Source organism: Ciconia boyciana, chromosome 11 (genome assembly GCF_034638445.1).
Source record: "Ciconia boyciana chromosome 11, ASM3463844v1, whole genome shotgun sequence".
NCBI lineage: Eukaryota > Metazoa > Chordata > Aves > Ciconiiformes > Ciconiidae > Ciconia > Ciconia boyciana.
The window spans coordinates 19,992,694-20,018,276 of record NC_132944.1 but is presented as its reverse complement, the minus strand read 5'-3'; the positions used below and the strand labels follow the sequence as shown (position 1 = coordinate 20,018,276).

At 44.1% G+C, this 25,583-nt stretch overlaps 1 protein-coding gene across 7 annotated transcripts in view; it reads left to right on the top strand.

The window, feature by feature from the left end:
- The window catches only part of SLC6A6 (solute carrier family 6 member 6), a 118,990-nt gene that overhangs the window by 86,261 nt on the left and 7,146 nt on the right, over positions 1-25,583 (top strand). For 6 of the 7 annotated variants that reach the window (XM_072876160.1, XM_072876161.1, XM_072876159.1 and 3 more), the window contains 10 exons: positions 1,192-1,426; positions 7,400-7,532; positions 10,932-11,066; positions 12,996-13,099; positions 13,213-13,337; positions 18,084-18,196; positions 20,870-21,007; positions 22,076-22,178; positions 23,119-23,219; positions 23,915-24,085. In XM_072876160.1, the coding sequence (XP_072732261.1) occupies positions 1,192-1,426; positions 7,400-7,532; positions 10,932-11,066; positions 12,996-13,099; positions 13,213-13,337; positions 18,084-18,196; positions 20,870-21,007; positions 22,076-22,178; positions 23,119-23,219; positions 23,915-24,085 (1,358 nt within the window). Of the gene's footprint in view, positions 1-1,191; positions 1,427-7,399; positions 7,533-10,931; positions 11,067-12,995; positions 13,100-13,212; positions 13,338-18,083; positions 18,197-20,869; positions 21,008-22,075; positions 22,179-23,118; positions 23,220-23,914; positions 24,086-25,181; positions 25,185-25,583 lie in introns of all 7 variants that reach the window. The other variant, XM_072876164.1, reaches the window with a different exon arrangement.

The following is a 25,583-nucleotide window of genomic DNA, read 5'->3' as shown; positions in this document are numbered from 1 at the left end:
AATGAAATACAGCTGTACAGAATAAATGGCACTTGCTCTGGTTGTTTTCACCTGGCATAAAAATAATCTCTGGTGGTAAAGACTTTTGTTGCAATAAGGTTTGAAACTATAAAATATGAGGCAGGTATCCCACGTGCTGGGGTAGCCATCAGAGTGATGTTAAAGGGAACCTCATAGGCTTTCCATCCTCTTGTAAGAGACTGCTCTAAGCTTTTAAAGGAAATCTCTTTTTCCCCTGTTATTCCTAAATGGCAAACTTTGTAAGCTTTTCGGAGCTAAGAGATTTTCAGTAAAGAAGACTTTTCAGAGTCCTTTTATTTTGTATTAAAAAAACCAGTGACTGCTTCTGACTTAAGACGTAGTATGCATCTGCTGGTGGAGCTAAACTGCCGAGCTAGGAGAGAGATACCAGGCTCAGGAGAACAGTTGTATTTAGTTAAAGCCTCCGCCGGAACAGCATTCCGCCACCTCCCGAAGTTGTGTAGGACTCGCCCTTATCTGCCCATGACCTGCTTATAAAAACAAATAGGGAACATTTTTTATCATCAAATATTGATAGCAGAGTTAAACATTGATCTAATTAACCGTAACAGCTACAAATATCATTCTTCCTTTGCACAAGTGAAACTGGGGCAGAAGCAGCAGCTTTCACATTGATAGCTTTGGAATTTTCCTTTTTAACTCATTCAAGAACTGTCTTTTTTTTTTGCACATAGGCTGAGCCAAGCCAGTCAATAAGTATGAGTGGTGCAGGGGCTGCCCAGCCGAGCTGCCTCCAAGGAAGCTGGCTTGGGGGACGGAGTGGTGAGAATGATGTTGCCCAAGCAGGTACCTAAGATGTGAGATGGTGTAGCTCCCAAATAAGTAAAGTGTGATGCCTTGATTTCCTTTTAATAAAACTTGAAATAGCCGGGTTAGTGTTAAATTGGGTAGACGTCCTGCAGACCTCCCCTCCGATGTGGTCAGCAAACCAGAAACTCAACCCTGAGGGCCCATGCTCGTCCGAGGAGGTGGCAGGGCTGTGCTTATGTGTGGTTGAGTTGAGTTGAGCTTCCAAAAGCGGTGTGGTAGAGCAGGATATAAGTCCACAACACAGCGGGAATAGCACCAGCTCCACGAGATCACAAGGCACCCTAGCAAGAAGCGGCTGTCACTTCTGCTCGTATTTCTTTTCTCTCCCCCTCTTGCCAGGAATTGGTTATGCTTCCATAGTGATTGTGTCCCTTCTGAACGTGTACTACATCGTGATCCTGGCCTGGGGACTCTACTACCTGTTCCAGTCGTTCCAGAGCGTCCTGCCCTGGGCGCACTGCCACCAGAAGTGGAACACGCCGACCTGCGTGGAAGACACTCTCAGGAAGAACAAAACACTCTGGATATCACTGAATGCCACTAACTTCACCTCTCCTGTCACAGAGTTTTGGGAGTAAGTACCCCCTCTTCATGGTGCCTTTGGGGTGCTTCGGTGGCACGCCAGAGATTTTATGGAAGCCCTATGGGGAATGTTAGATGGGAAAAGAAAATTGCTCTCATGTCAGTTGTTTGAGTGGTGTTTGCTACTGGTTCTCGCCCATCCTGAGGCAGACTGGCCAGTCTGGCAGCAGTGGAGGAAGGCATTCGATGTATAACTGCGTTCATCCTAGAGCATACAGGGAGCCCAGTGTAATTTCTGATTTGGAAGGAAACTTGTTTCCTTCTTGGTTGCGATTCTCTTAAGCGCAGCATGAGAACAGAAACAAGTCACTTCAGATGCCCTGATAGCAGGGATTTACAAGGAAAACAGCGACAAATCAGCCCCGTTGTGGTTGCCTTTCCCTCTTCCCCAGCTGTTAGCATTTGCAGTACACTTTGTGAAGCTATAACACATCTCTTATCACTCTGACAACGAAGCAAGGCATTGACCTCACCAATAAAACCAACAGAGGCAGTGAACGTTGTCCTGTACTGTAGGTTTCTCAGGTCATCTTTGTTACACCACTTTTTCTCTGCAGTCTCTGAGGAGACTCTGTTTTGCCAGATGCCTGGATTTCTTCAGGCCTAAGCTACTTATTCCCATTTCTCTCTTATTTTTCAAGTTTTAAATTATATTGCATAACCTGATTTCTGAACGGGCATGACCTCAAAGCTCTGTGTGTTTATATAGGCGTCAAAACATAGCAGCAGAGGAAGACACCTGTAGGGAAACTTATATCCAAAGGATCTACAAATAGCTTAGGAAGAAGTTGTTTTTTTTCTTGGCTTGCTCAGATGGTCAATTAAGAGTAGAATTAATTTCTGACCGAGCTTGGCTTTTTCAGCATGTTTAAAGTCCAGTTTGGTCCCTGATCAACTTGTACCTACTTCTCTATTTTTAAAAAGAAGTGTCAGCCAATAGCCCCAGCAGGAATGATGTTCATGCCAAAGATATTTGGCATGCGTTAGGTTTAGAAAAAAATACTGTTATGAACTGTGCTAAAATTTGTAACACAAGAGCCAAAATACAAAGGGCAGATTGGATCTTGGATGAGCAGTTTGTCAAGAGGCACCGGTGACCGGTGTGAGAGACAGGGTGCAGGCTGTAAGGGCAGTTGTTCTCACCATGCCATGAGCACTGCGTTTCCACGTTGAGCATCAGATACTTTCCCAGGTGACTTCCTCCCTTGTAAATATGGAGGGAGTTGGAAAAGGTTTGTTAAATGTACCTTTGGATATTTTAGGGGAACTTAGAGGCAAGTTGCAGCAGAAGAATAAACAGCTCTCACTCCTTTGGACTCTCCCACAATGACTTTGGGACTGAGGGCCTTGAATCCAAATGAGTGGCTGGCTTGGTAGGATGTTCAAAGGTTTCCTCAAGGCCTTCCTAAGAAGTGTGGGTCCACAGTGCTGCCCCTGAAGTAGAGTTACTCTCCCAGGACTTCAAAAGCACTGTGTTCATCTCCAATTTTGTGCAGTAATTTTGCTCACAGGTCCTCTTGTACCTGGAGGCAGCCATGACCTTAGCAGCTTCCTGACGTGTCCACAGGGTTGTCCTGCTGCTCCAGAAGCTTCTGCTCCTGTAATGCACAGATTTATGGGCCAGGTTGTCTCCCTGGGGCCCCAGGTGGCATGTCCACTTCAGGAGACTGAAGCTACCATAGCAAAAGGAAACAGGGATGGGATTTGGAAAACGGGTTGTAAAAGGAAGAGTAGGGTCTCCAAGACCTCAGGGGACACCAGAGCTTTCTGTGGGTAATGACACAGCAGGTACGTGGTGAAGGGCCTTATGGCAGGGCAGCCCATCCGTAGGTTGGGGGAACAGCGTCCCCATGGGAGCACGTTAGGGGTGGAGCTTTTAGTGAAGTTTCCTCTAAAAGAAACCAAGTTTCTCGCCTCAAAACTCCCCTGCAAGCTGAACCAAATCGTCCTGTAGGTAGACACAGCCTAACAGATGTAGTCAGGCTGGAGGTGCATGAGGCTGGAGGACAAATCCTTGATCCTCACAGCACTTTCCCCTTCCCTCCATCTCCCCCGCACCGTTTCTGTAGCAGAGCCGGAGCAAAGGTTGCTCAGCGATTAGCGCTCGTGGAGGCGATTCTCCTTGCACTTTGCAGCCACTTTAACTTTTGTCCTCAAATAACAGTTTTAAACATCATAAACTGAACTCTTGCCTGGAGTCACGCTCGGGAGGAGTTTGGCTCCGTAATCCTACTAATGGAGACATACTGTCCATAGCTCACTGTTTCATCGTGAGCGAAACTGCCCTTAACAGACCAAGCTGCCTTCGGGACTCATGGCACTTACAGAAACATTAAAAATAGCTGTTCTCTCTGCATAAACAACTATTTGTTCTTAAAGTAAGGACAGAGATCACGCAACACTGTTGTAACTAAAGTAACGTAGCTTTTACATGGTGCAAGTGTTTAATATCCCCAGTTTTTCCCCAGCCATGCTACTATTCTTTATAGTTCTGAAATGAAAAATAATTTCAAGAACTTTCAAGTACTTTGCCATCATAGACAATGCCAGCTGCCAGGCAGCCAGCTACCCACATCGAAAGGACAGGTCAATAAATAGTCTTTAACTGAAGACATCCATCTGCTTTGTGGCACAATTAATTCTGATTTAATTCAGGGGTTTGTGAGTATTTGGTTTCTGAAACCCAATGCCATTTTTATTGTGGGACATTTATGCAGTGTCCTCATCAGTATTGCTCTGTAAAACTAATGCTGCCCAGATGTAATTGACCACATTGATGCATTAACCTCTTTGCGTTGAATAACACGTGTCCTTCTCAGCCTGGCTGGACGTATAGCAGCCTGACATTTCAGTTCATTTGAATTAATGTTCTGTGCAAATCACATGCTTGCTTGAGCAGCAATAAAAGGGGGTTAAGCAAATCTGGCTTTGTATCAGGAGGCTTACCTCTTGATATCACATGCTTCAGGTCTTATTTCTGAAGATTTTATTTTAAAGTCCAAAACTTTAAAGGCTTACACACTTATTAATACATAAGGGATAAGTGTTATGGGGTAATTATGGTTGAACAAAACCTCTGATTGTCTGGTGCTAGCCAAGTGTTTATAAATATTTGGTAATCAGCAGGCTTTATTCATCCAAATCGCAAGAAAGATGATCACATGCTAATGGTATGTAATCCCGAAGGGAGCAACACAAAAACTAAACAAAATCTAGGCGAGCTGTCTCTGCCTTTGGGGGCAAACTTGAGCGTTTTAAAAATTGTTTCCTATTCTCCTTCTAATAGTCTTCTGGAACAACTGTTTCAGTGTTAAGTTATTCTTGTCCATCCAACATGAAAGGGTGCTTCGCCTTTCCTGGTACAAAAGGTCCTGTCTGCATTCAGTTGATTAACGAGCTGGAATATCCTTCAAGCATTGCATAACTCTCCTGATTTTATTTCTGTTTATGTTCTAGAGCCAGTTACAGCTCCTATTACAGTTCCATATTGCACATCGCTAGAACATACTAGTGTATGAACAAGGTTCAAGCACTCGTGTTTACAACAAACTTGTCCCCAGCCTGTTGTCCCATTGATTATGTATGAGTGATAGTTAATGGCAGCATCAAGACTGTAAATTAGAATTAGTAACAACTTCATGCATAAATGGCATGAAGTTAGTTGAGTGGGCTTGGCTGAATCTAAGCAGCAGTGGGTTGTGTAGCAAAATTGCAGAGCTATCAGCATAGCCCGGCTCGTGCCCCTTCCTGAAGTTGAATTTTCAGGGTGTCGCAAATCCAGCTTGAGTGCTTCTGCTGCAAGAATATCTTGGGTTAGATTTCATGAAACAATCTTAATGCTGAGGCTCCCCTGGTAATTGTGAGTGGATTCCTTGAGGTAGTCAGTCTTTGCGAGACGTGATAACCCAGGACAGAGAAAGCCAGCACATCACTTACTGTACTTGCTGCCTCACCATAGAAAAGTACCATACCTGGCTCTCAGGAACCCACTGGGTTGCCCTCCAAAAAAGCTTGAGAGGGTTGCTGGGGCAAACTGTAGGTGAGATAACCATTTGCTTTTAGTTCCCTAATAAAAAGCAAAGAAGCCTTAGCTGAATGCCTTAATAGAGCTCCCTACTCCAAAACGCATTTACAGTTAATTATTCATGGCTTCCTGAGAGCTAGCTCTATAGGTTGCCTTTTTAATATGAACTGCCCCTTAGATCGGAAGACTGCCATTTATTTTTAAAAAAGCCACAGAAGGTTGCAGCTGAAGTTTGTTGTCTTATAAATGTATTTTCTTCTTTTGTATTCGCACAGCAAGTTTTTCCCCGGTTTCTTTAGGCTCAGGTGAACCAGGACTGCAACTTTATGCCAAATATTCATTATCGAGGGGTTTCTCGTAAGTGCTGAATAGCTGTGCTGATTAGGGCAGACTTACCCTGTCTGGTGCCAGTAGTCCTTTTCCATAACAAAATGCACACACGTTCAGAGAGAATAAAGCATTTGGTGTGAGAACACATTCACACAGGTAATCCGAGTGAATTTGGCAAACAGAGACACAAAAACAGATGGATGAGGGTTTGACTCCTATTAAACTGGTCAATCCAGGTTTTTTTTCCAAAAACTAATTGCAAATTTTCCGTCGGTGACTTCATTCGCTATTATTTCCTCGGTAGTAGGGGGGGAAAAAAAAAAATTTAATTAATTCAGGGGAAAAACAAACCACAGTGGTTTGTCTTGTACTGGATCTGCACGCAACGCTGCGCACGCCACACTTGTGGGCCTGACCCTGGTACGGCACCCCGGACTGCTGTGGTCTCGGCTCTCCCCGACTTAGGTGAAGGAAAGTGGCTGATTTTTATAGTTGTCTGAAAATAAAATTTAATTAACGGTTTGTTACGTAGCAAGGTCATTTCTCTAGTCTCGGGGCAAGGCATTTCTGTTGTGATTGAGGTCAAAATTCTCCTTCACTTAAAAAAAAACCTTGCAGAAACTCTTCAGAGTTTAGTAGGTCCATTTGCAGAGGAGTTTTAGCTAAGTGAACGGTAAGAAACAGTTTGTTCTTTCACACATATTTGACAAATGAAGTAAGTATCAGGTATGAGAAGGTCTGTCCAATGTGCAAGGACAGCGTATGTTGCACGAAAGTAAAAAAAAATAGTTTTAAATCAGTATTTAACAATTACCTATGGCAATTACCAGAAGAGAGGAGCCTTAATGAATTTTTCCCCTCAGGAACAGAGTATTTGGATGGTCAGATGTTGCTCCCTTAAGACCCAGCTTACGATAGGAATCTCTTTTTATTTATTAACCTAAGTGACAGAATGAAGTTTACCAAATAGCTGGAGTTAGCTAAACAAGACCCTGGATGGTGGCGCGGCCGGGCAGCGTTTCCGTGCGGGGGCTGTGGGGGGAGGACGGGTAATGGCTCCAGCCTTCGCCCTGCAAAGCCGCGTGGCACGATGGTTTCTTGCGTTGCTTTTTGCCTTTCCGCCTTGCGGCAGTCTTGCTAATGAACTGAAAAGGAAGAGAGGCACGCGGATGCAGGCCAGTTGCACGTGTCCGTGATGGAGACACCGTGTGCAATGCGGCCACGTGGCTTCAAAGCCGGGGTTTGGGGCAATGCCAGGGTGAGCTGGTCTCGCATCTTCAAGGGAACAAATGTGAAAGCTGCCGTGCTTTGAGCATACTTTCTTATCTCATCCTGAGGTGGTCACAGCCTGCTAAAAAGAGCTTAAAATGAAATGCTGTGCAATATATTGAACAAAAGCGTCCCACAAACCTAGAGAAGAAGTAGGGCTGCAAAGCTCAGCTTTGCTCATATAAGCCATGCTGACTTAGCAAGCAGCGGTCAAAGGGCAGGGGTCTTCCCATGCATCTGCTGCCCCACACACCATCCTATGCGCTGAGATACCTCAACCAGACCCTGCATCAACTGAGCTCCTACATCTCTCTCTTGTTTTGTTTCCTTTCAAATACGCAGGCGGAATGTACTGAGCTTGTCATCGGGAATTGAAGATATTGGTATTATCAAGTGGGATCTAGCACTGTGTCTTCTCCTCGTCTGGGTGATATGTTTCTTCTGCATTTGGAAAGGAGTCAAATCCACTGGGAAAGTAAGTGCTCTTTTACCCTTTTTATAATCATTGCAGTTAGCAGATGTTAGGAATACTAAGTAATGCTGTTCTTAAAGTTACTCACCATTTCCTTGAAAAATACCTATTTTTGCACTGAATAAAAGCGGGACTGGGATTCAGCTGACTTCGGAAAGTCATTGCCAGTGCCCAGAATGCCTGTGAGTCAAGCAGCCGTTACTGGAATGGCATCGAGATGCAGATACAAGCACAGCCTGAGTACCACTTTGCCTCTCTGAGGACGAGCGTCCCGCTGATGCATGTCATGAGCGTGGAAGGTCTTAGGCTTGTGATGTGTGGTGCTCTGGGCTCCCCGTCCGTGCTCGCACACCAGCCAAGTTCACTCGCAGTGCAGTGGGGTGGATGTTAACATAGCTGTGGTAGGGATGTTTTAAGTCAGTGGAAACTGCTGGATGCATAGCATTTTTGAAATGCCGCTCACTTGCAGAAGAGGTCTGTGCAGACATAGGAGACTAAACTTAGGTACTCGTTTAGACGCACTCTCCTTAACAGAGATCCCGGATAGTTTGTGGTTTTAGGCTCATCGTGTGCTCTTTACAATCATGTTTTTCTCCAAAGGATAGCAGTTAAATCATTCCTGAACCGCATGCTACTCCAGTGCAAGAAACAAATTACAGCAAACCTTGGTCAATCACTTAACAACATGAAGCATGATATTATTGGCCCTTGCTTACAACTTGTGGTTTTAAACCTAGTTTCATGAGAAAAGGCTTTTGAAGCCATTGCATATGTGTGGCTCTTAGCTTTCAAGCCTCTTGGTTGAGGCAGCATTTCAGATAAATCTAACAGAGGGCCCAAGATGCTAAGTTCCCACATGTTTCTTGTCAGCTAGGTGGAAGGGAGCGACCCCATCAGTGTCCCACCTGAGAGAAAGGCCACAGTGTGAACCCACCTCCTATCAGCCTGCAGAGAAGGCAGGAGAAATGAGCAATTGCAAATTCCTCAACCGCAGAAAAAGCATCATTTACCAGTTTTACCTTGTTACGTGCTGCAGAATCAACCAGGAGACAAAACTCCGTAGGAGAGCAGACCTCATTAGTTCCCCTGTTGACTAAACTACTTGCTTTACTGTCGTTTCTGTCTTGCTTTCTGTGATATTTATCATGGACCCTCATTAAAACCATGCTGGTGCCTTACCCTGGATTCCTGCCAGCTTTGCCCCAAAGAACAGCTTCCACACCTCTGAAGCAGACGTTGGCAAAAATGTTTGCTTCTCTGTTCCCTCTGATTGATGTGACCCGATGAGGTGATTGTGTAAGTTTTATAGGAAAGGTGAACGCAGTAAATCTCCCACAGCAGCCGAGTGGAAGCGCACATTTCCGCAGTAGCTTTGGCGAGCCTGGTGTCTGCTCGGTAAAGGTTACGGTAGCTCTGAGAGATTTTTCCAAGCTCCCTATGGTACACTATTTCAAGGCCCTGTGAAGGTAATCGGTTGAAAACAGGTCTGCTAAAATCAGTTCTCTCAAAATTGGTGTTTTCTGGAAATCCAGCAAAATGGTCTCATTTCTAAGACAAGGCGGTTGGTAGGAATTCGCTGCCTCCTCTCCACAGCATCTGAGCTCATAAGGGTGTGGAGCCAAAGCCCAGCAAAACCATTGGAAAGTCTCCGGTTGACTCCATTAACTTTGGGGTCAAACAAAAGTAAACTGTAAACTCTAATGGAGGACTTGAATTATTTGAGAAGTCTAGTTTACTTTAGTAGATGGTTGTTTATAGCACTTCCCTGCTTTCCAGTGTGTTAATGGCTCTTTGGAGAGAGGAGGGGAAAAAAAAAAAAGACAGTTTTTAAATCTCGTAGTAGTGTATTGGACAAATAAACATGAAATCATGAGGAAAACTAATAGTTGTGCTTATGCTTTGGATAATGTGCTTGATCTTAAAAATTCCTCCAGTGTTAAGAGAGAATCCTTACCTGCAGCGCAAAGGCTGCTTTGCGAGTGTGGTTTACCTAGTTCCTGCAAGTCCAGGAATATCTTTCTTGTGAGAAAACTTTGATTTTTCATAGGCCTGGCTTATATTAAAAAAAATTAGAAAGCACAGAACCCCCCCCTTTTATCCTTCAAGTTTTGGTGAAACCAGGCTAGTGTGCAATATATATTGTCAGTGGCAAATACACAGAAAATTCGAGGAGACAATTAAAAAGAACGTGTATGAAAAGGTTTCCTTTCATTTTATGAAATCAGTCCGGCTCCATGAATTATTATGGCAATGCAGGCTTTGAGTTCTCCTCATTATTCTCAAAGGACACACTTAAGAAGAAAAATGGTGCATCCCGGGAGCTTTGCTGTAGTTAAACAAATTCTGGAAAACAAAAAAAACATTTTAACTCATGGCAGCAAACTGTAATTACCTGGGGGGATCATCTGACTCCATGAAGAACACCCTCTCTTGGACAGTGGTGATTCTTGACTGTAACACAGTGGTTATATAAAAACTGAGAGAAAGCACTGACGAGCAAAGAAAACAAAATGTTAGAGGTCAAAAAGTGCAGGTCTAAAGATAGAACTGTCCAAATGCAAGCTCAATTAACCCTCGCGCTGGAGATTAAAGCAAAGAGCTCTTTCATCAAATGAATGAGAAGATAACAAGAAGAGAAGAAGTAGGCTGTTATTCAAAGAGACTGGGAATAGAGGTTAAAGATAATGAAGACATATTCTCAAAGCTGGTTGAATAGAGCCTTAGTTTCCAATAATGATGTTGCTGAATAGGCAGCAAGGGCAAGAATGAAGTTACGGGACTGGAAATTACCACTGTTGAGGCTGATGCCAACCTGAAGGGCTTCACGCGTTCAAGGCAATGGGAAGGGAGACACAGGAGCATGGACCAAATTATCTTCATCTCTGAAAGAAGTGCCTCGTGAAATTGCCCAGAGGAGCAGTAGTGAGGCTGCACAGCAAAGTTAGAGGTAGCAGCAGAGCTTGCAAAACACTTTGCAGGTTTTAAGTTCAAATAAAGAATAAGGTAATGCTTTAGGCACCCTCGGCAAGGGGATCTCTTCAGCTTCCCTGGTGAAGGTGCACTTGCCACGTGAGGAGGACAAACAGGGCAAAGGCAGAATTTCTAACGAAAGTCATGAGTTGTTTAAAATCCTGCGTGTTCTCTGCCTGAGTGACATGACCGCTGTCTGGGGGGCTCTGGAGGGGTTAATGAATCTGCATTGCCTCCAGGCCTACAGCAAGAGGGTGATAAAGACCATTAAACTGAAAGTAGACACAGAAACTCAAGTCGGGTCCTTTCTATGTATGAGGGGCTTTGAATTCCCATTGTTAGCTCTGTCTTGATTCTGGAGGTGCCAGAATGATGTTCTTGACTGCCACAGCCTAAACATACTTTTTTTTTTTTTTTTTTTTTTTATTCCAGGTGGTGTACATTACTGCCACATTCCCATTCATCATGCTTCTTGTTCTGCTCATCCGTGGTGTGACCCTGCCTGGAGCTGCAGAAGGCATCAAGTTTTATCTTTATCCTGATATCTCACGGTTAGCTGACCCACAGGTACAGAACCAGGATGGGGAGCAGGACGATTTCCTACGCAAAGGGGATGGTGGAGGGTGATGGTGGTCATGTAATGGCAATAGATTTTTTTTCCACAGTCTTTAGAGGTCCAAATATAGCATGAACATTAATGCTGGGTTATATTTTCCAGAGATCTGCTTGAGAAGGTCGCTGCTGTATGTGTTAATGCATCTTTCCATGTGTATGTATGTGTGTGTATGCGTGTGTATTTTTTTTGTGTCAAAGGACTCTGAGGCTGTAGACTCTGTCCCGTTATACAATCTCAGCTTTCTTGTTGGTAAGGTAAGGGAGATGCATTTTTTTAATGAGGATAGTCTTTAGTTTCAAAGGAGAGACACACGTGAGCTTCACAGATGGAACAACAACCGACAACTGTGAGTACCAGTGTCACTACGCTCCCGCTGCTCAACACGAGGAGCTTGGGAAAGACGTGAATGAAATAACAGAAGAATGAAAAGCCATGAAAAGGTGGAGAAAAATGCTTTCTGAGGCACAGGAACTACCGTTCGCTTAGCCCTGGCTAGTGGAGCTAGGCTTACTCTTTCTGTATAGGTTGTGATTAGATGAAGATTCCTGTCTGTGCTCAGAGAGTGCAAATATGTGACACTTGAGCAGACCAGCATCGTTTCAGCCAATAGTGATCACGTGAGAAATGCAAAGAAAATGCAATAGCCTCCAAAAAAAAAGAAAACAAGGGATCTTTGAAAGTAACAAAATGTTGGTCACAGTGAGAGGGAATAACGTCTGTCTTTGTCTTTGCTATTTCTTTCTAATGAGTATTTAGTTACAATAAAACTCCAATCATAGCTAAATAACTGAAGTGGGAAAAGTCTAATTGAAAGAAATATTGTGGAAATTCATTTCATTCTGTAGTCTTGCCCTCTTTATACAAGAGACATACAGGAGACATTATATTTTATGAATGAATCTTCTTTTATGGAACTCTATCATTTTTATGGTCTACTATTAGCCCTAAGCCCAGAGCATCAGCCAATAATGTAGAAAAGATTGACGTGAGCTGGCAGGCCCCCTCCCACGGTCTAGCAAAAGCATCATCTCCAAGGAGACACCAGTCAGCAAGGTGCTGGAAAGCAATGGTGGGAGGGAGAAGGTAATGGTCTGCAGTCTTTAATTCTCACTTACTCAGACTCCTCGGTGGTTTGTACTGGCGTTAGCAGACTTGCATTAGCAGAAAGAAGGGAACGAATGGGATTCAATGGATGCATTTTGATAGCTTGCTACATATTTACTAACTGAGAAGTTGATAGTGTACCGTTATTTCTGTCTGTATATTTTTTTTAATGTAATGAGGAGAAAGAATCATGAGACCAAGATCAGATGCATATCGTATAAAGTGCATTGTATTTTGCTTGTTTTCCCCCCACCCCTATGGCTTTTTATCTTGCATTTGAACAGATACCAAAACAACCAGAAAGCTAGAAAAATAAACAAACCACATACACAAACCTGTTTCTCAAGCTTTTCACATCCTCAGTTTAGTGACTCTGTCAGCTGATTCTGACTGAAACGAGTGACAACAGAAATGAGTGATGTTATAAATACTTCTGCATTTCCTATGGTGCTGAAACACATTTATTGTTGCGCCAACAGGAAGGATCAGCTGCGTGACTAAGAAACTAGAAATACTGAGCATCTCTGGGGAGGGGATACAGGAACTGTTGAAGAGATGATGTTCTTGTAGGCTCTGACGCTAACAATTTTCTTTTCCCTATAAAAGCCAACCTTGCAAATGTGATGTTCTCTTTCCCTCCCTCCCTGATCCTTTAGCTGTCACCCTCAATGGAAGCAATTATTTTGTTGATTTTGTGTAGTCTGAACTGTGTGTTTGCATTGAGTGTTGCGGTGCAACGATGCCGGTAATAACAGTCTCTCCGTCTTTCCCTTTAGGTCTGGATAGATGCAGGGACACAAATCTTCTTCTCATATGCAATCTGCTTAGGAGCAATGACTTCCCTGGGGAGCTACAACAAGTACAAATACAACTGCTATAGGCAAGTTTCCATCCAAGGGGGTTTAGTGTTTTAGCTAAATGATGTAAATAAAGTAGGGACAATGGGTTAATTTTTTTTTAATTAACTTGCTCCATGACATATGTGTGACTTAGGGACTGTTTGCTGCTGGGATGCCTGAACAGTGGTACCAGTTTTGTGTCTGGCTTCGCAATTTTTTCCGTCCTGGGCTTCATGGCACAAGAGCAAGGGGTGAACATTGCTGATGTGGCAGAGTCAGGTACGATGGTGTTGGTGGCAGTGGTGGTGGGCACTGCCGCCTAGCGTGTGAGCAAAGTTCTGCAGACTCGATCAGCTAACATCTAAGCAATAAAAACAGAACAAGATTTCCCATAATCTCCAGAAAAATAAGCGCATTGTTGATTTGGGCTTTCATCTAGAGCAGTGAGGGTTAGCCGGGGTTGTAATGTTTACTCTGTCTTCATTAACAGGGCAGCAAACACATTTCCTAGAGTGTGCTAATCCATTTGAGTTGAGATTAGAGTTAAGATAACCACGCCATTATCTAGGGTCCAGAATGTCATTGCTTCAAAAATTTATTCCATCCTTCTTTTCAGACTACCTCTATTTTCATTCAAATGCAAATAGCCGGTGTTGATGTATTTGTCATAGCTTAGTTTTGCTTGCTCGCAGCAGAGCGCTGCAGTGGGAATATTACCTTGGCCTTTGGAAGGGACATACCCGCATATATTCCCAAGTCTCACTGAAAGGCAGGAGAAGTTGGAGAACTCCATCTCCTGGGTTCTGTGCACGATTTCATCCACAGGAACTCTAGTTGTTGCAGTCCTGCATTTGTCCTCTGTAGCTTCAGGGTGAGATTGACAGACCTCTGAGAAGTCCATTCTGAAACTGGATGGACACTTAGGTTCCTCCCTTATTTCAGACGTGTTCTTCCCATTAACGTTCAGCTACGCACTTGCAGCTGAAGAAGGCTAAATCCTCATAGCATGTGAATGTATCTCAGACAAAACAGATGACATTTTTTCCTCTGTGCGTGTCTTGTCCATGAGGGCAGGTATAACCATGTGTTTTCACGTAGAACAGACAGATTAGATGGGAATTACCATTCAAAAATAATGCGTCAGGCCTTGACAGCCATGAGGCTTAAAGCTAATCAGATTCAAGTAATAACAATTTCACCTGAGTGCACTTTTGGCATTTCTTTCTGATTTTTTTTGAGCAATTTTAATTCAACTGCATAGTACTTGAAAGCTTTCCTCTGCAAACATGCTACTAAAAAGAAAAAGTCAATATATCTTCTGATCACATGGCTCTGGGAGTTAAGTCTTTAAGAAAAACGTCTCACTTCACAAGGGCTAATGAAAAACTAATGACATTGGTGGCACCGCTGGATTCTTGGGTGGCTGCAATTGGCATACCTCTCGCAAGTGTAATTAGTTAACAGTCATGGCCGTAATGCTTATTTTGATCGGAGGTTGATTGCTTTGTTTGCAAACAGGAAGCAAGGGAATAATCCTATTGGATGAATCATAAGTAGCCCCTTTTTTTTTTAATATGTAGGTGGATCAATTCCAAGAGTAGCATTTTTAAGTATTTCCACGTTAGGTTTTTATCTGGTCAATATTTATTCTAATTTTTATTATTAAATCTCTGATAAACAGGCAGATATATTCCTGTTGCTTGACATTTTTAGAATTAAACAATTTTATAGTAACACTGGATTGTTAAGTAATGTTTAAATACAAATTAACTAACAGACTTAGTGTTTACATAGCTTTTTTTCATCAACAGCTCAGAAAGCATTTTTTTTAGAGGAGGGATTTTATAGCGTATTACAGGGACAACCAGGGCACTGATTAGCTTCCGAACTTGGTTTTTAGTTTCTTGCATATTTTGTTTTCGATTCCTTCAGGTTTTCTACTTAATTTAAATTCAGCCCTAGTTGCTAATGGCCAGAGCTTGCAACCATCTCACTGTTCAGTGGGTTGCCCAGCATCACTGGCTGGTCTTCGGCTGAATCCTAAGGGGCATTTTTACATGACAGCAAACGTTACCAAAATTATCCCAAATTATCCAGACCGCTTCCCATGGGTTTCCTCGCTGCCTTTCTCAGCAGAGATCAAGTGCAGAGCCACTGGAGACCACTCGGTCCCCCGGGGATGAGCGTCCCAGGACCCGCACGGGGCCGTGAGGGAGGCTCTCGCCTCCGCTGCTGCCCTGCTGCTGGCTTCTCAGCACAGAGACGTTCAGCAGGCGCTCGAGCCTCTTTTTTCGGCCTTGCCTTTTTTGCTTTCTTACGACGCAAGGTCAGAACCACTCCCCTGGGTCAGGAAAAAGGTGAGCGGAGGCACTGCCGCTTGGCCGTAGCACCGGGGAGAGGACATTGCCCATGGGGCCAAGACCTCCTGCTCCCCCCGTCTCTGCCCAGCGAGTTAAATCCCTCCTGCCCTCTGCGTGACACCATTTGTTTCCTTGTTTGCCTTCCTGCCAGCCAGGGCAACATCAACAAATTTGCTGACAGCAGAATCTCATGGCCACATTTTTTACCTGTGCCAAATTCAGCCTTGGTGCAATGTCCCTGGGACACCCTCGCCAGCGAGGGGTGGCACCCGCTTAAAGCACTGGTCGCTGCTGCCGGCCTTCCCTGGCTTAGACTTACACGACAGTTACGTTAGACCCCTTTGACGTCCCAGTGAAAGGAGACTTTTAATAAATAGAACTTGTTTTTTTCAGAAATACTTCTAAAGGGAGAGAGGAAAGCAGTGGAGGCTCAACAAAGCCATAGTGAGTCCTGTCTAATCTGTGCTACATCTCCGGCTGGAAGAAATATATTGCCGCCTGTGCAATCTGTAGCAGTGTTAAAACAGCACAAGATCTGCCTTTTTTTTTTAAATCTAATTGCAAACAAACTCAGATTAAGCAAGCCTGGCCTTCCTAATGCCTGCCCGGTCTCTGCCTCCGCAGCGCTCTGCTCCCAGGCGCATCTCAAGCCGTGCCGCAGCACTTTGCCGGCGAAGGGCCAGCGAGTGGGCTGGGATTGTGGCAGTCCTGATTAGCTCTTAAGAGCAGTCACAAGTGCTTCGCTTTTGCAAAACACCCTTCAGAGCAACAGAGTTTCAAATTAAATATGATTTTAGCTTATTTATGTTCAGTCGAGGGGATGCCAGGAACATTTTCTTTCACATGGACTTTTCTCTTTATATTTCAACACTTAGTTTCAAAGGAAAATCAAAGCTAGCAGAGGGCTTAGGGCACTTGATATTAGACTGTATCACAGCGCAAGGACAGTTTCACTGGCCAAAGCATACAGAATTGCAGCAAGTTTTGAGGAGAGCAGTTTTACATCTGTCTCATCAATTGCACAGGTCAGCTGCAAATGCCATCTGGTAGCAGTTCTCCCTCAGGGAGAATCTACCATATCTGCTGGATTAGGGGGAAAAAAGCAAAGCCCCCCAAAATTCGAGGCATTCACCAATTTTTTGGTATCTTCTGTCATATAAAATCTTAGTTGTGTTTCATTTTAAATAAAATTAGTTGCTCAATTGTTGGCTAATTTGTATTTATTTCTGTTCAAATATTTTCAGTGACTTAAAGTTTTCTTTAGTTTGAAAAAAAGTAATTTTTTTTACGTCTTTCTCTTGCTTCTTTTTCCATCTTTCTTGTTGGAAAGGAAAAGTGGGAGGTAGGAAGAGCAGTGTTAGAGATTTTTCCTGTACAGATCAGAGATAAGATTCCTGTCCCTGCGCTGCAGCAGTTTAAAAAAATTCCTTTTCCCACTGAAAATTACTTGAATCCACTTCAAAATCCTGGAAAGTGCTGTTTTTTGAGGCTCCTTAAATCAAACAAGCAGATGAGCCAGGCATTCCCAGGTTTAATCTGAATTTAAATCTGCCCTCGGAATTTTTTTTCTCGGCTTCACAAAATTTCTACGGCCACTTTGATAGCCCGCAGTAAATGCCGGATGGCCAGTGTTCCTGTCTCCCACTTGGAGAGGGCTCTTTCTCTCTCAGCAAACGCTCTCATAAGCGATAGCTGATAGCGCCTGGCTCCAGGTGAGAGGATCAGCATGCGAGAGCACTGCACGTATGCTCGGTGTGTGGGTATGAGTGCGATGTCGTCTGGGCCGGTCTAGTGACTGGCCCTGGCAAACAAGGCTTTGGTTTCCAGAGCAGGGAAGCCGGGCACTTAGTCCCAGCCCCGCTGGTGCTCCCAGACCGTTGCAATCCGTCCTGCACTTGGGGCTGATGTCGGTCATATTCAGCGTCACCGTGGCAGGTCTGCCTAGGCTGGCCGGATAGGGGCAGATGATGCGACAGCATGGGGAAGCGATTTTACACAGAGTGATTTTACACACCAGCAATTCCTAACAGCAGGAAGCATTTTTTTCAGGGACCACAACTGATATAACTAGGAGTAGCCTGATCACTTCAGCGCAGCAGAGAGGGTTTGCAGAAGCAAAGGAGCAGACTCCTGGAGTGCAAACCCCGCTCTAGAAAAGCCGTGATGGGTTTGGAGGGTGCATACAGAGGGAGGCAGTGGTTGCGTTAGCAAAGATCCTGAGGAATGTTTGGAGCAGAGTCCCTTCCCTGCATGCAAAAGAGTTTCATCATCATCATCTTCATCGTGACCATGTGGGCTAGCAGTGGGATTCTGCCATTCCCCTGGGTCACCCCTTCTCCCCCCCGGCCCCAATACTGTCCTGTGTCCGAGCGGGGCAGGTGTAGGACCACCTCCATTATTGGCATGTTTGAGACAGATGTTAAAACTGGTGATCTGTTAGCAATGGCCTTGGGGGTTTGCCTGTGGTTTCTGCTGTAGTCATGCGTGCTTCGATTTCAGATAAAAGAGCCAAACTGTTTCACTTCTGGTATTTCCAGCCGCGTTTGGATTTATCTGAACGGAACCAGGCATTCCTGCATTTGAGTGTGGCTACCTTGTCTAAAGAGCTGGTACTTACTATTTCTCTTCCCTTCCCTTCCCCCTTTCCTATTTTCTCTTTCTCTAGGTCCAGGCCTGGCCTTCATTGCCTACCCAAAAGCTGTGTCCATGATGCCGCTGCCCACCTTTTGGGCAATCCTTTTTTTTATTATGCTTCTGTTGCTTGGACTGGATAGCCAGGTTAGTACGATGGGTAAGAGATCTGTGGCTTATTGTCTCGACGCTGCTGACTGAGAAAAGCTGGTTTTACAGGCATGAGTGAAGAAGAGAATACCTCTAATGCTGCTTAAGAGGAATTCCTCTGGGTTGCTTTTTAGTGCAAGGGCTGCGTTTGATGAATCTCGTGGTTGGTAGCTCAGTAAGTCTGTCACCAGGAGTTCATGGCAAGACTAGGGCAGTACTCCCCAACCTAAACATCAGTCCCGGTCTGGCCACAAAATACCACCATTTTGGTCGCGGTGCAGTATTTTCCTACGTCGAAGAAGAGCTTAATCATTTTAAAACAAAAGACTACAGCAGTCTGTTCCACAGAGTCCTTTGTGCCATTGCGATCACCTGCAGGGTGTATACACCATCATTAAAACGCTTTGTAAGAATTAATAACTACTAGGAACACAGGCTTTGATAGTTGCCAAGTGCCAAAAAAGAAAAGCGAAGCCATCGCGAGGCACAAAAAGCACAAAATGTTTTGTACAGTGTATCCAGGGTGGCTTCATAAACAGAGGACAAAGCCACAGCCTTTTTCGGTGGCCTTAGGCTCGGAGCTGCTGAGCAGCTTGGGATTCTGCTGACTTTCACGTCACCAGTGCACATTCAGTACCTCCAAACAGGCCAGAAAGCCTCTCGGGTTCCAGCTGTACTAATTTTATAGCACACACTGCTATTAATTAGCAAGCATGAGAAAATCAACAAGTTCAGTCCAAGAAGTTCGGTTATTTTTCCCAGTGGTTGCTTATAGGAATGTTGGACTAAATACTGCCAAAGAACCTATAAATCATTTCTAGATCGTCCACTTACAAGGAAACACGGGTGACCAGTTATGCGCTAACCACACATTTAAAATTGCCAAAGTTTTCAGGGCAACAGGCAGTTTTCTGCACTCAAATGGAAAGTCACTAAGATTATAAAAACCCAATTGGTAAGGATGAAATGTTCACTTAGCCTAAATGCTCTCTCGTATGAGGAGAGATCTGTAAATGGATTTTTACCCAGTTGTTGTGTACTTAATCTCTTACATTTTTGATATTCCGTCTGCCCTAAATTGCTCTTTGCGGCTTAATCTTTGAACTCTAGTGAGCAACTTTCAATCGTTCCAAAGTAAATGTAAAAGTGCCCAATGCCGTGGTTCAACAACCCTGTGCTTATGCAAATTGGAAGCTGTCTAGTAATTTTAAAAAGCTCCTCACTGCGTAGAATGATTAAAACTAATTGGAGCGCTTAATTTCTCTCCTCCACCCCTCTGTTTTTTTGGAGTGCAGTCAAGCAGGTTTCTGGAATGCCAGAGCAGTTTAAGATCAAATCAGCCCAAAGGAAAGGGTTGCATTTAAAAAGAAAACCAGTTTTACTGAAGTCAAAGTAACAAGACAGGAGGCAACAAAATCTGGTGGAGTGTTTGCAGGACGGTCTGTATTTCCAAAATGGAGCTTCAGGTCATGGTCGAAGAGGGTAGAGTTGTTGCAGGGCACTTCTGGGCACTGTAAGAGCAATATAGATACTGGGTAGGAAAAGGTAGCTTTTCTTGAAATAATGCTATTTCATAGACTCCCCGTGGTAACTCATTAGTTATAACTTGATGTATCCACTTAGAGTGAAGATCATTTCTACAGAGGCAGCCTTGGTTCTCCATGGTAGCCTCACGTCTTCAGTGAGCTTGGTGCTTTGGTACCTTGCCAGGCTGAAAGTACAGATCAGCTAAATGATCCCTTCTTCGGATTTGTTTGGGCGCAGTTCAGTAATCGCTTTTCTCCATGGGTGAAATGCATCTGGTTTTCAATTAACTTTAAACTTTTATTCAAATCCAGTTTGGGTTATTCGGTTAACTCAAGTTACACATCTTACATGCAGTGTTCCAATGGCAATACAGGCAATATAATACAGTTATCGTGAAGCTAGATAAAGTAAGATTTTTAGCTCATCTATTCAGAGCTTCATTTTTGGTTTACACGTGCAAATAGTTTATCAAATATTTGTATAGGGACTGTATCAACAGCTCCATTACTGCTGCAGACGTAGCCCACAGCCTCCGTCAGAGGTACTCGGCTCACAGGTTCCGAAAAGACAAGTTCAGTCACGAAGCGCTGCTATTTCACATCAAAGTCTGCTTTCCCTTGGCTGGATTTTCACTAGCAGACCCAAGAGTAGAATTATATCCAACTGTGGAATTAACGTAACTAGTACCTGTGAGGTTTTCTGACACATCAAAAAAAGGCTGGGAGGTACTCTCCTAGCTTAGGCTTTTTTGAGTGTTTTCTCTCTGCCTCTTTTCTAGCATACATCTTGTATTCATCTGGAACAGCTACAACATAAAAGCTACATAAGTGCCTCCCCGTTATCAAATTAAGGTCCTTTATCCTTGCGGCTTGCATTTACAGAGCCCCTTTGGTAGTTCGTAAGGCTGCTAGGAAATGAACGGCAATTCTGAAAGCTTGTTCCAACCTGCAAACTACCACCACGCTTCAACCTCTGGGTTACAAAGGAGTGGCTTCCGATTTATTTATTTATTCAGAGCAGCATTTTGCCACAGAGTACAGTCAGGGTGTTGCTGTGGGACCTTTGTTCAAGTATGAGCCCGGATAAAACGCATGGCGGGTAATTTTCAAGTCCCGTTTCTTTGTTGTTGTTTTTCTCCTTTAGTTTGTTGAAGTTGAAGGACAGATCACGTCATTAGTTGATCTGCACCCATCCTTCCTAAGGAAGGGTTACCGACGGGAAATCTTCATCGCTATAGTGTGTTTCCTTAGCTATCTTCTGGGACTAACTATGGTGACTGAGGTGAGTAGCACCGGTACTGGAAATTGCCTTCTTTTTTAGCCAGTTTTTAGACCAATTTTAGCTATGAATGAGAGTGCCTGGAATGAGCCGCTCAGAGGAGCGGTGCTCTTTAGATCTACAGAGCATCTTTCATCCCTAGATCTGAAAGCATTTTGAAAGGGAGCTATATATTCCCCCCTTTTCAGTCAGAGGAACAGAGAAATGAAATTTCACAAAATTCAATCTGATCTCAGGTACTAATCAACATGAGTATGAATATTAACATCTGGCTCCAAATGATGAAACGCATTGGGAACCTTCAGCAGGGCAGATTAAGAATCCGTCCAGTGCATGCAGGGAAAGAGATTTTTATCTTAGTTACACAGATCTGAATCAATTAAATAGCCCTGCATTTATTCTAGTATAAACAAGACGGGAATATGTTCCAGTGGCTGCACTGTTGTGATACTTATCTCCAAAATAAAATCCAAGCCAGATTTTAAAGACAACTGGAAGAGCATGATTGTGGGAATTAAAATAGCACCTGCAACAGAGGTGCCTAACAAACACAGTTTTTCCAATAATAGTGCAGGTATATACAGTTCAGTGTAGTGAGAGCAGAGTCTTAACAGCATAGTATAAAGAGAGTTAGGAAGAAAAAAAATTAACTATCCTCATTAAAGAAATCCTTCCACTCAATTCATAAATGAAGACCCTGCTGATGAACTGATTTCCATTTTTAGTATGTTGGAGGCATTAATGTTAGGAGGCGACCTGTTATTTCTTTACGTCGTGTTTCTATAAATGCCCATCCTGGAATACTTTTAAGAAGGAAAGATTTAAGTGTCTCAGTAGATTATAGTAAGTGGCTTGATTTTGTTTAATCGTCGTCTTGTTTGGATGCATGTAGTAAACATGCATATTCCCTGGGGAAGGTAATGCCAAATATTTACCTTACCTACTCGCTTGATATTTCTTCTTGTTAGACAGCGATCATTAAGATATGTCGGTAGATGTTGCGGGGAGCTGAGCATGAAATATTCAGGTTTTTTCCTGTTGGATCCTAATCCCTTGTGTCTCTCTTTACAGGGTGGCATGTATGTTTTTCAACTCTTTGACTACTATGCAGCTAGTGGTGTATGCCTTTTGTGGGTTGCATTCTTTGAATGTATTGCTGTAGCCTGGGTTTATGGTAAGTGAGAATCCTTTCATCTCATACCTTTTGATGAGTCAGTGACAATTTTGCTAGCCAAACTTTTAATCATCAGCCACCCCAGAATCTTCTTCCCAGCAGCAGACACATGCCATTAATATAAATTTGCACTGACCTCTTGGAGACAAATTTGCATCTGGGATGAAGCCAACTTCCAGTGTTTTTCCACACAAAAATGAGTATTTTTCCATTGCTAATTAATAAAGACACAATTAAGCATTTACATGTGTTAAGTTTAGAGATGAGAGTTGAAAGTTTGGCCAGCCGTGAAAATTTCTGTTTGTCTCTCGGAGGATTTCCTTTCAAAGCCGCAATGTCTGCAAGGGGCAAGCCAGCCTAATAGGAAATACAAAAAGAAAGCTGACAGAAGAGTGTATTCTGTCCTGTATTTTTTAGGCGATGCTGAGTACCAAGGTCTGACAGTAGCCTGGGTAGCTGCCTGAGACGGTAGCTGAGGACTGATCAGAAGATGTTTGCTGCTTAGGACTGGTCATTTCCCTGATTCTTCATGTACTCCATCTCCTTAGGAAAGCAAAACAAACAAAGCCTTCATTTGGCATCAGTCAAATTTCTGTAGAAGCGGGGTGTGCTGTTTGCTGGTGTGTCCTTCCCATGGGGATCCCCCTGGCAAGGTCGGAGAGAGGCTGGGGAGAGGAGTGGGCAGGAGGGATTAGCATTGCCCTGCTGCATCTGAATAATGAGGGGTGCGTAGGGTGAGAGAGTGCCCCAGCCTTTGAACTTCTTAAGGAGAAAATCATCTTGAACTTCACAGCCATGGGAAGCATTTGAACAATACAGCTGACACCCTCATCTTCCCTTTAAATACCCCTTGGGGGGCTAGGAAAGCAGCTGTAATCCTACGGTCCTTACATGGCTGGTACATGCTCAATTCTGATAATGCGCTCACTGGCCGTTACAGGCGCTGATAATATTTATGATGCCATTGAGGATATGATTGGATACAGACCTGGTCCCTGGATGAAATGGAGCTGGATTGTGATCACACCAGTTCTTTGCGTGGTGAGTACTGACCCGGGCTCTTTCAAGTCTTCCACGTAGCAGCTCTGAGCCGCCTCTTACTGCTTCTCTTCAAGTGAAGGCTGTTACATTGAGAGCAATTTGCAAAGAGCTGCTGGAGGCTCGAACATACCCCTCAAAGACATCATCTTCTCAGATGTTAGCTGTTAATGTGACAGCTCTCTGCTGTGCCTACGCAAATTGCAGTTGTCTACATTCGAGTGGTTTTTTACTTAGGGTTGGCAAAATATTACATTCATGACACACAAAACTCACTCTCCAAAGAGCGGTCTCTACTTTAAATGATAGGACTACTAGGCCATTTTAACAAAAAGGCTTGAGCAGTCTGAGGCAGGTACTCAGCTTGAAGTATTCCATTTGCTGGGAAGACCATCCCAGTAAGCTCCTTGCAATGTACAGCAAGTATTTGAGCCCTGAAGAAGAACAGGCAACGTACTGCAGCTGTTCAGCACCATTGCTTAACACCCTATTGTCAAGCCAGAGTTTACCTATAAGCAGATGCAGATGCTCTTTCAATAATTTAAATGGAAGAATAATTCCCCTATTGGTTTAAAATACATACGGTATCCATCAACTGCCTTTCACTGCCTGTCTTCCTTAGGACCCGTGGTAGCACCAGAGCCGTACTGCTTTCAGCATTTTTTGAGCCTCACTTTTTTTTCCTTTCTCATCCACAGGGGTGCTTTATCTTTTCTTTGGCCAAGTACAAACCACTGACCTACAACAAGGTCTACACATACCCAGACTGGGCAATTGGCCTGGGCTGGGTTCTTGCCCTTTCCTCCATGATCTGCATCCCTATGGTGGTGGTCATCCGCATCATACAGTCAGATGGGTCGCTCATTGAGGTAAGAGCAACCGGTCGTCTGTCTAGAGGAGAAAGGGAGCTTTAACTTGCTGTGTTTTGTACAAAATAAGCTCAATGCTTGGAAAACTGCCACCTTGTCCAGGTGGGGCAAAATTGGGTGCCTCTCCTGCAGTGAATGCAAATAAGAGTGTTAAAGATCAGCTGTCCTTGGGGCAAACAGTAGAAACAGAACAAACACAAAGCCTTCTGTCCTCAGACAAACACCAGGTGATTTTACTTGCATCCCACTTCTGCGGTTTCTAGCTTGGCAAATCGTTGCCACCACGCGCAGACAAGGGCTCAAGGACTGGGGAGCTTCCCAGTGCCAGATCTCCCTTCTCCAGCCCACGGGGACAAGGAAGCACCATCCTACAAATCACTGAGCAAACAAGAGGGAGCGAGAGGGAGACTTGGGTCAAGCCCGGCTGTCTAAAGGCTCACTGAATTTCAGGGAAATTCGGATCCACCTGTGGATTGTGTGGCTCTCAGGCATGGCCTTCACTCTGGGGGACTGAATAAAAAGTCAAACACTCCTGCCAGTGGGCTTCACTTTTTAGCTTTTTTAAATTTTTTTTTATTCCTAATGAATCAAATCAAAATACTGGATACAGATTGCCCTGATCTTTGGAAAACTTTGGGTCGGATTCAGACTTGACACTGCAGGTTCTCTCAGGTTTGGATTTGCAGACAATCTCTTGCCCTTTGCAGTTCAGTGCAGGTTCCCCTGGTTTGTTTTTCTTCCAGTGGAAAGTTTTGAGAGACTGTGGAAGCATGGAACTTAGCAATTCTCTTCTAAGGTTTCAGATTAGTTTTGTTTTTGCCTAATGAGATGGTCTTAAATGCAGCCCAGGGTATTCTTGGAGGAGAAAGTGGGACACTTCGGGTTAGGAAAAAAGAGAGAATAGAATAAAAAAAGAACATTTCCCAGGGCACAAATGCTTGCATTTGTTTTCCTCCAAGTGTTAATGGTCTTTTTCAGCTGTGGCCAGAGCATTTTCATGAGTGTTTATTTTCCTGCCTACATTGTCAGCATCTATTGAGAGACAAGTCTAAAAGTAGCCAAAACACTCCTCAAAGACCATGTTAGGAAGGGAAAGAGAGTAAACACTGGTCAGATGCCATTTAGTTCTTCCTTTGTGAACTGAGATGTAGGAGAGAAGTTGCCACTTGGCAATGAACGGCTGGGCTGAAAGGCAGAGCTGTTTCTAAATGAGGAAGGAGAATGCACATAATTTGAGCTGCAGCTGCAGCACTGAAAGCCCAACGTGCAGGATGCTGGATAACGCCGTGAATGCCCTCTCGTATCTGACTTGCCTGCGTCACGTCAGGCTCTGCAGCCTAGCAAAAGTTGAACCCGGTGCTCCACAGCCCGGGTCCCCACGTCCTTGCAGAGCCACGCGACATACGCGCGTCTCCGGCAGCCGCCATCCCCATCCTCGGATTGCCACGTCCTCCGTCCTGCGCGTGGAGACGCGGGGGCCGCTTGGTCTTCTCACCTT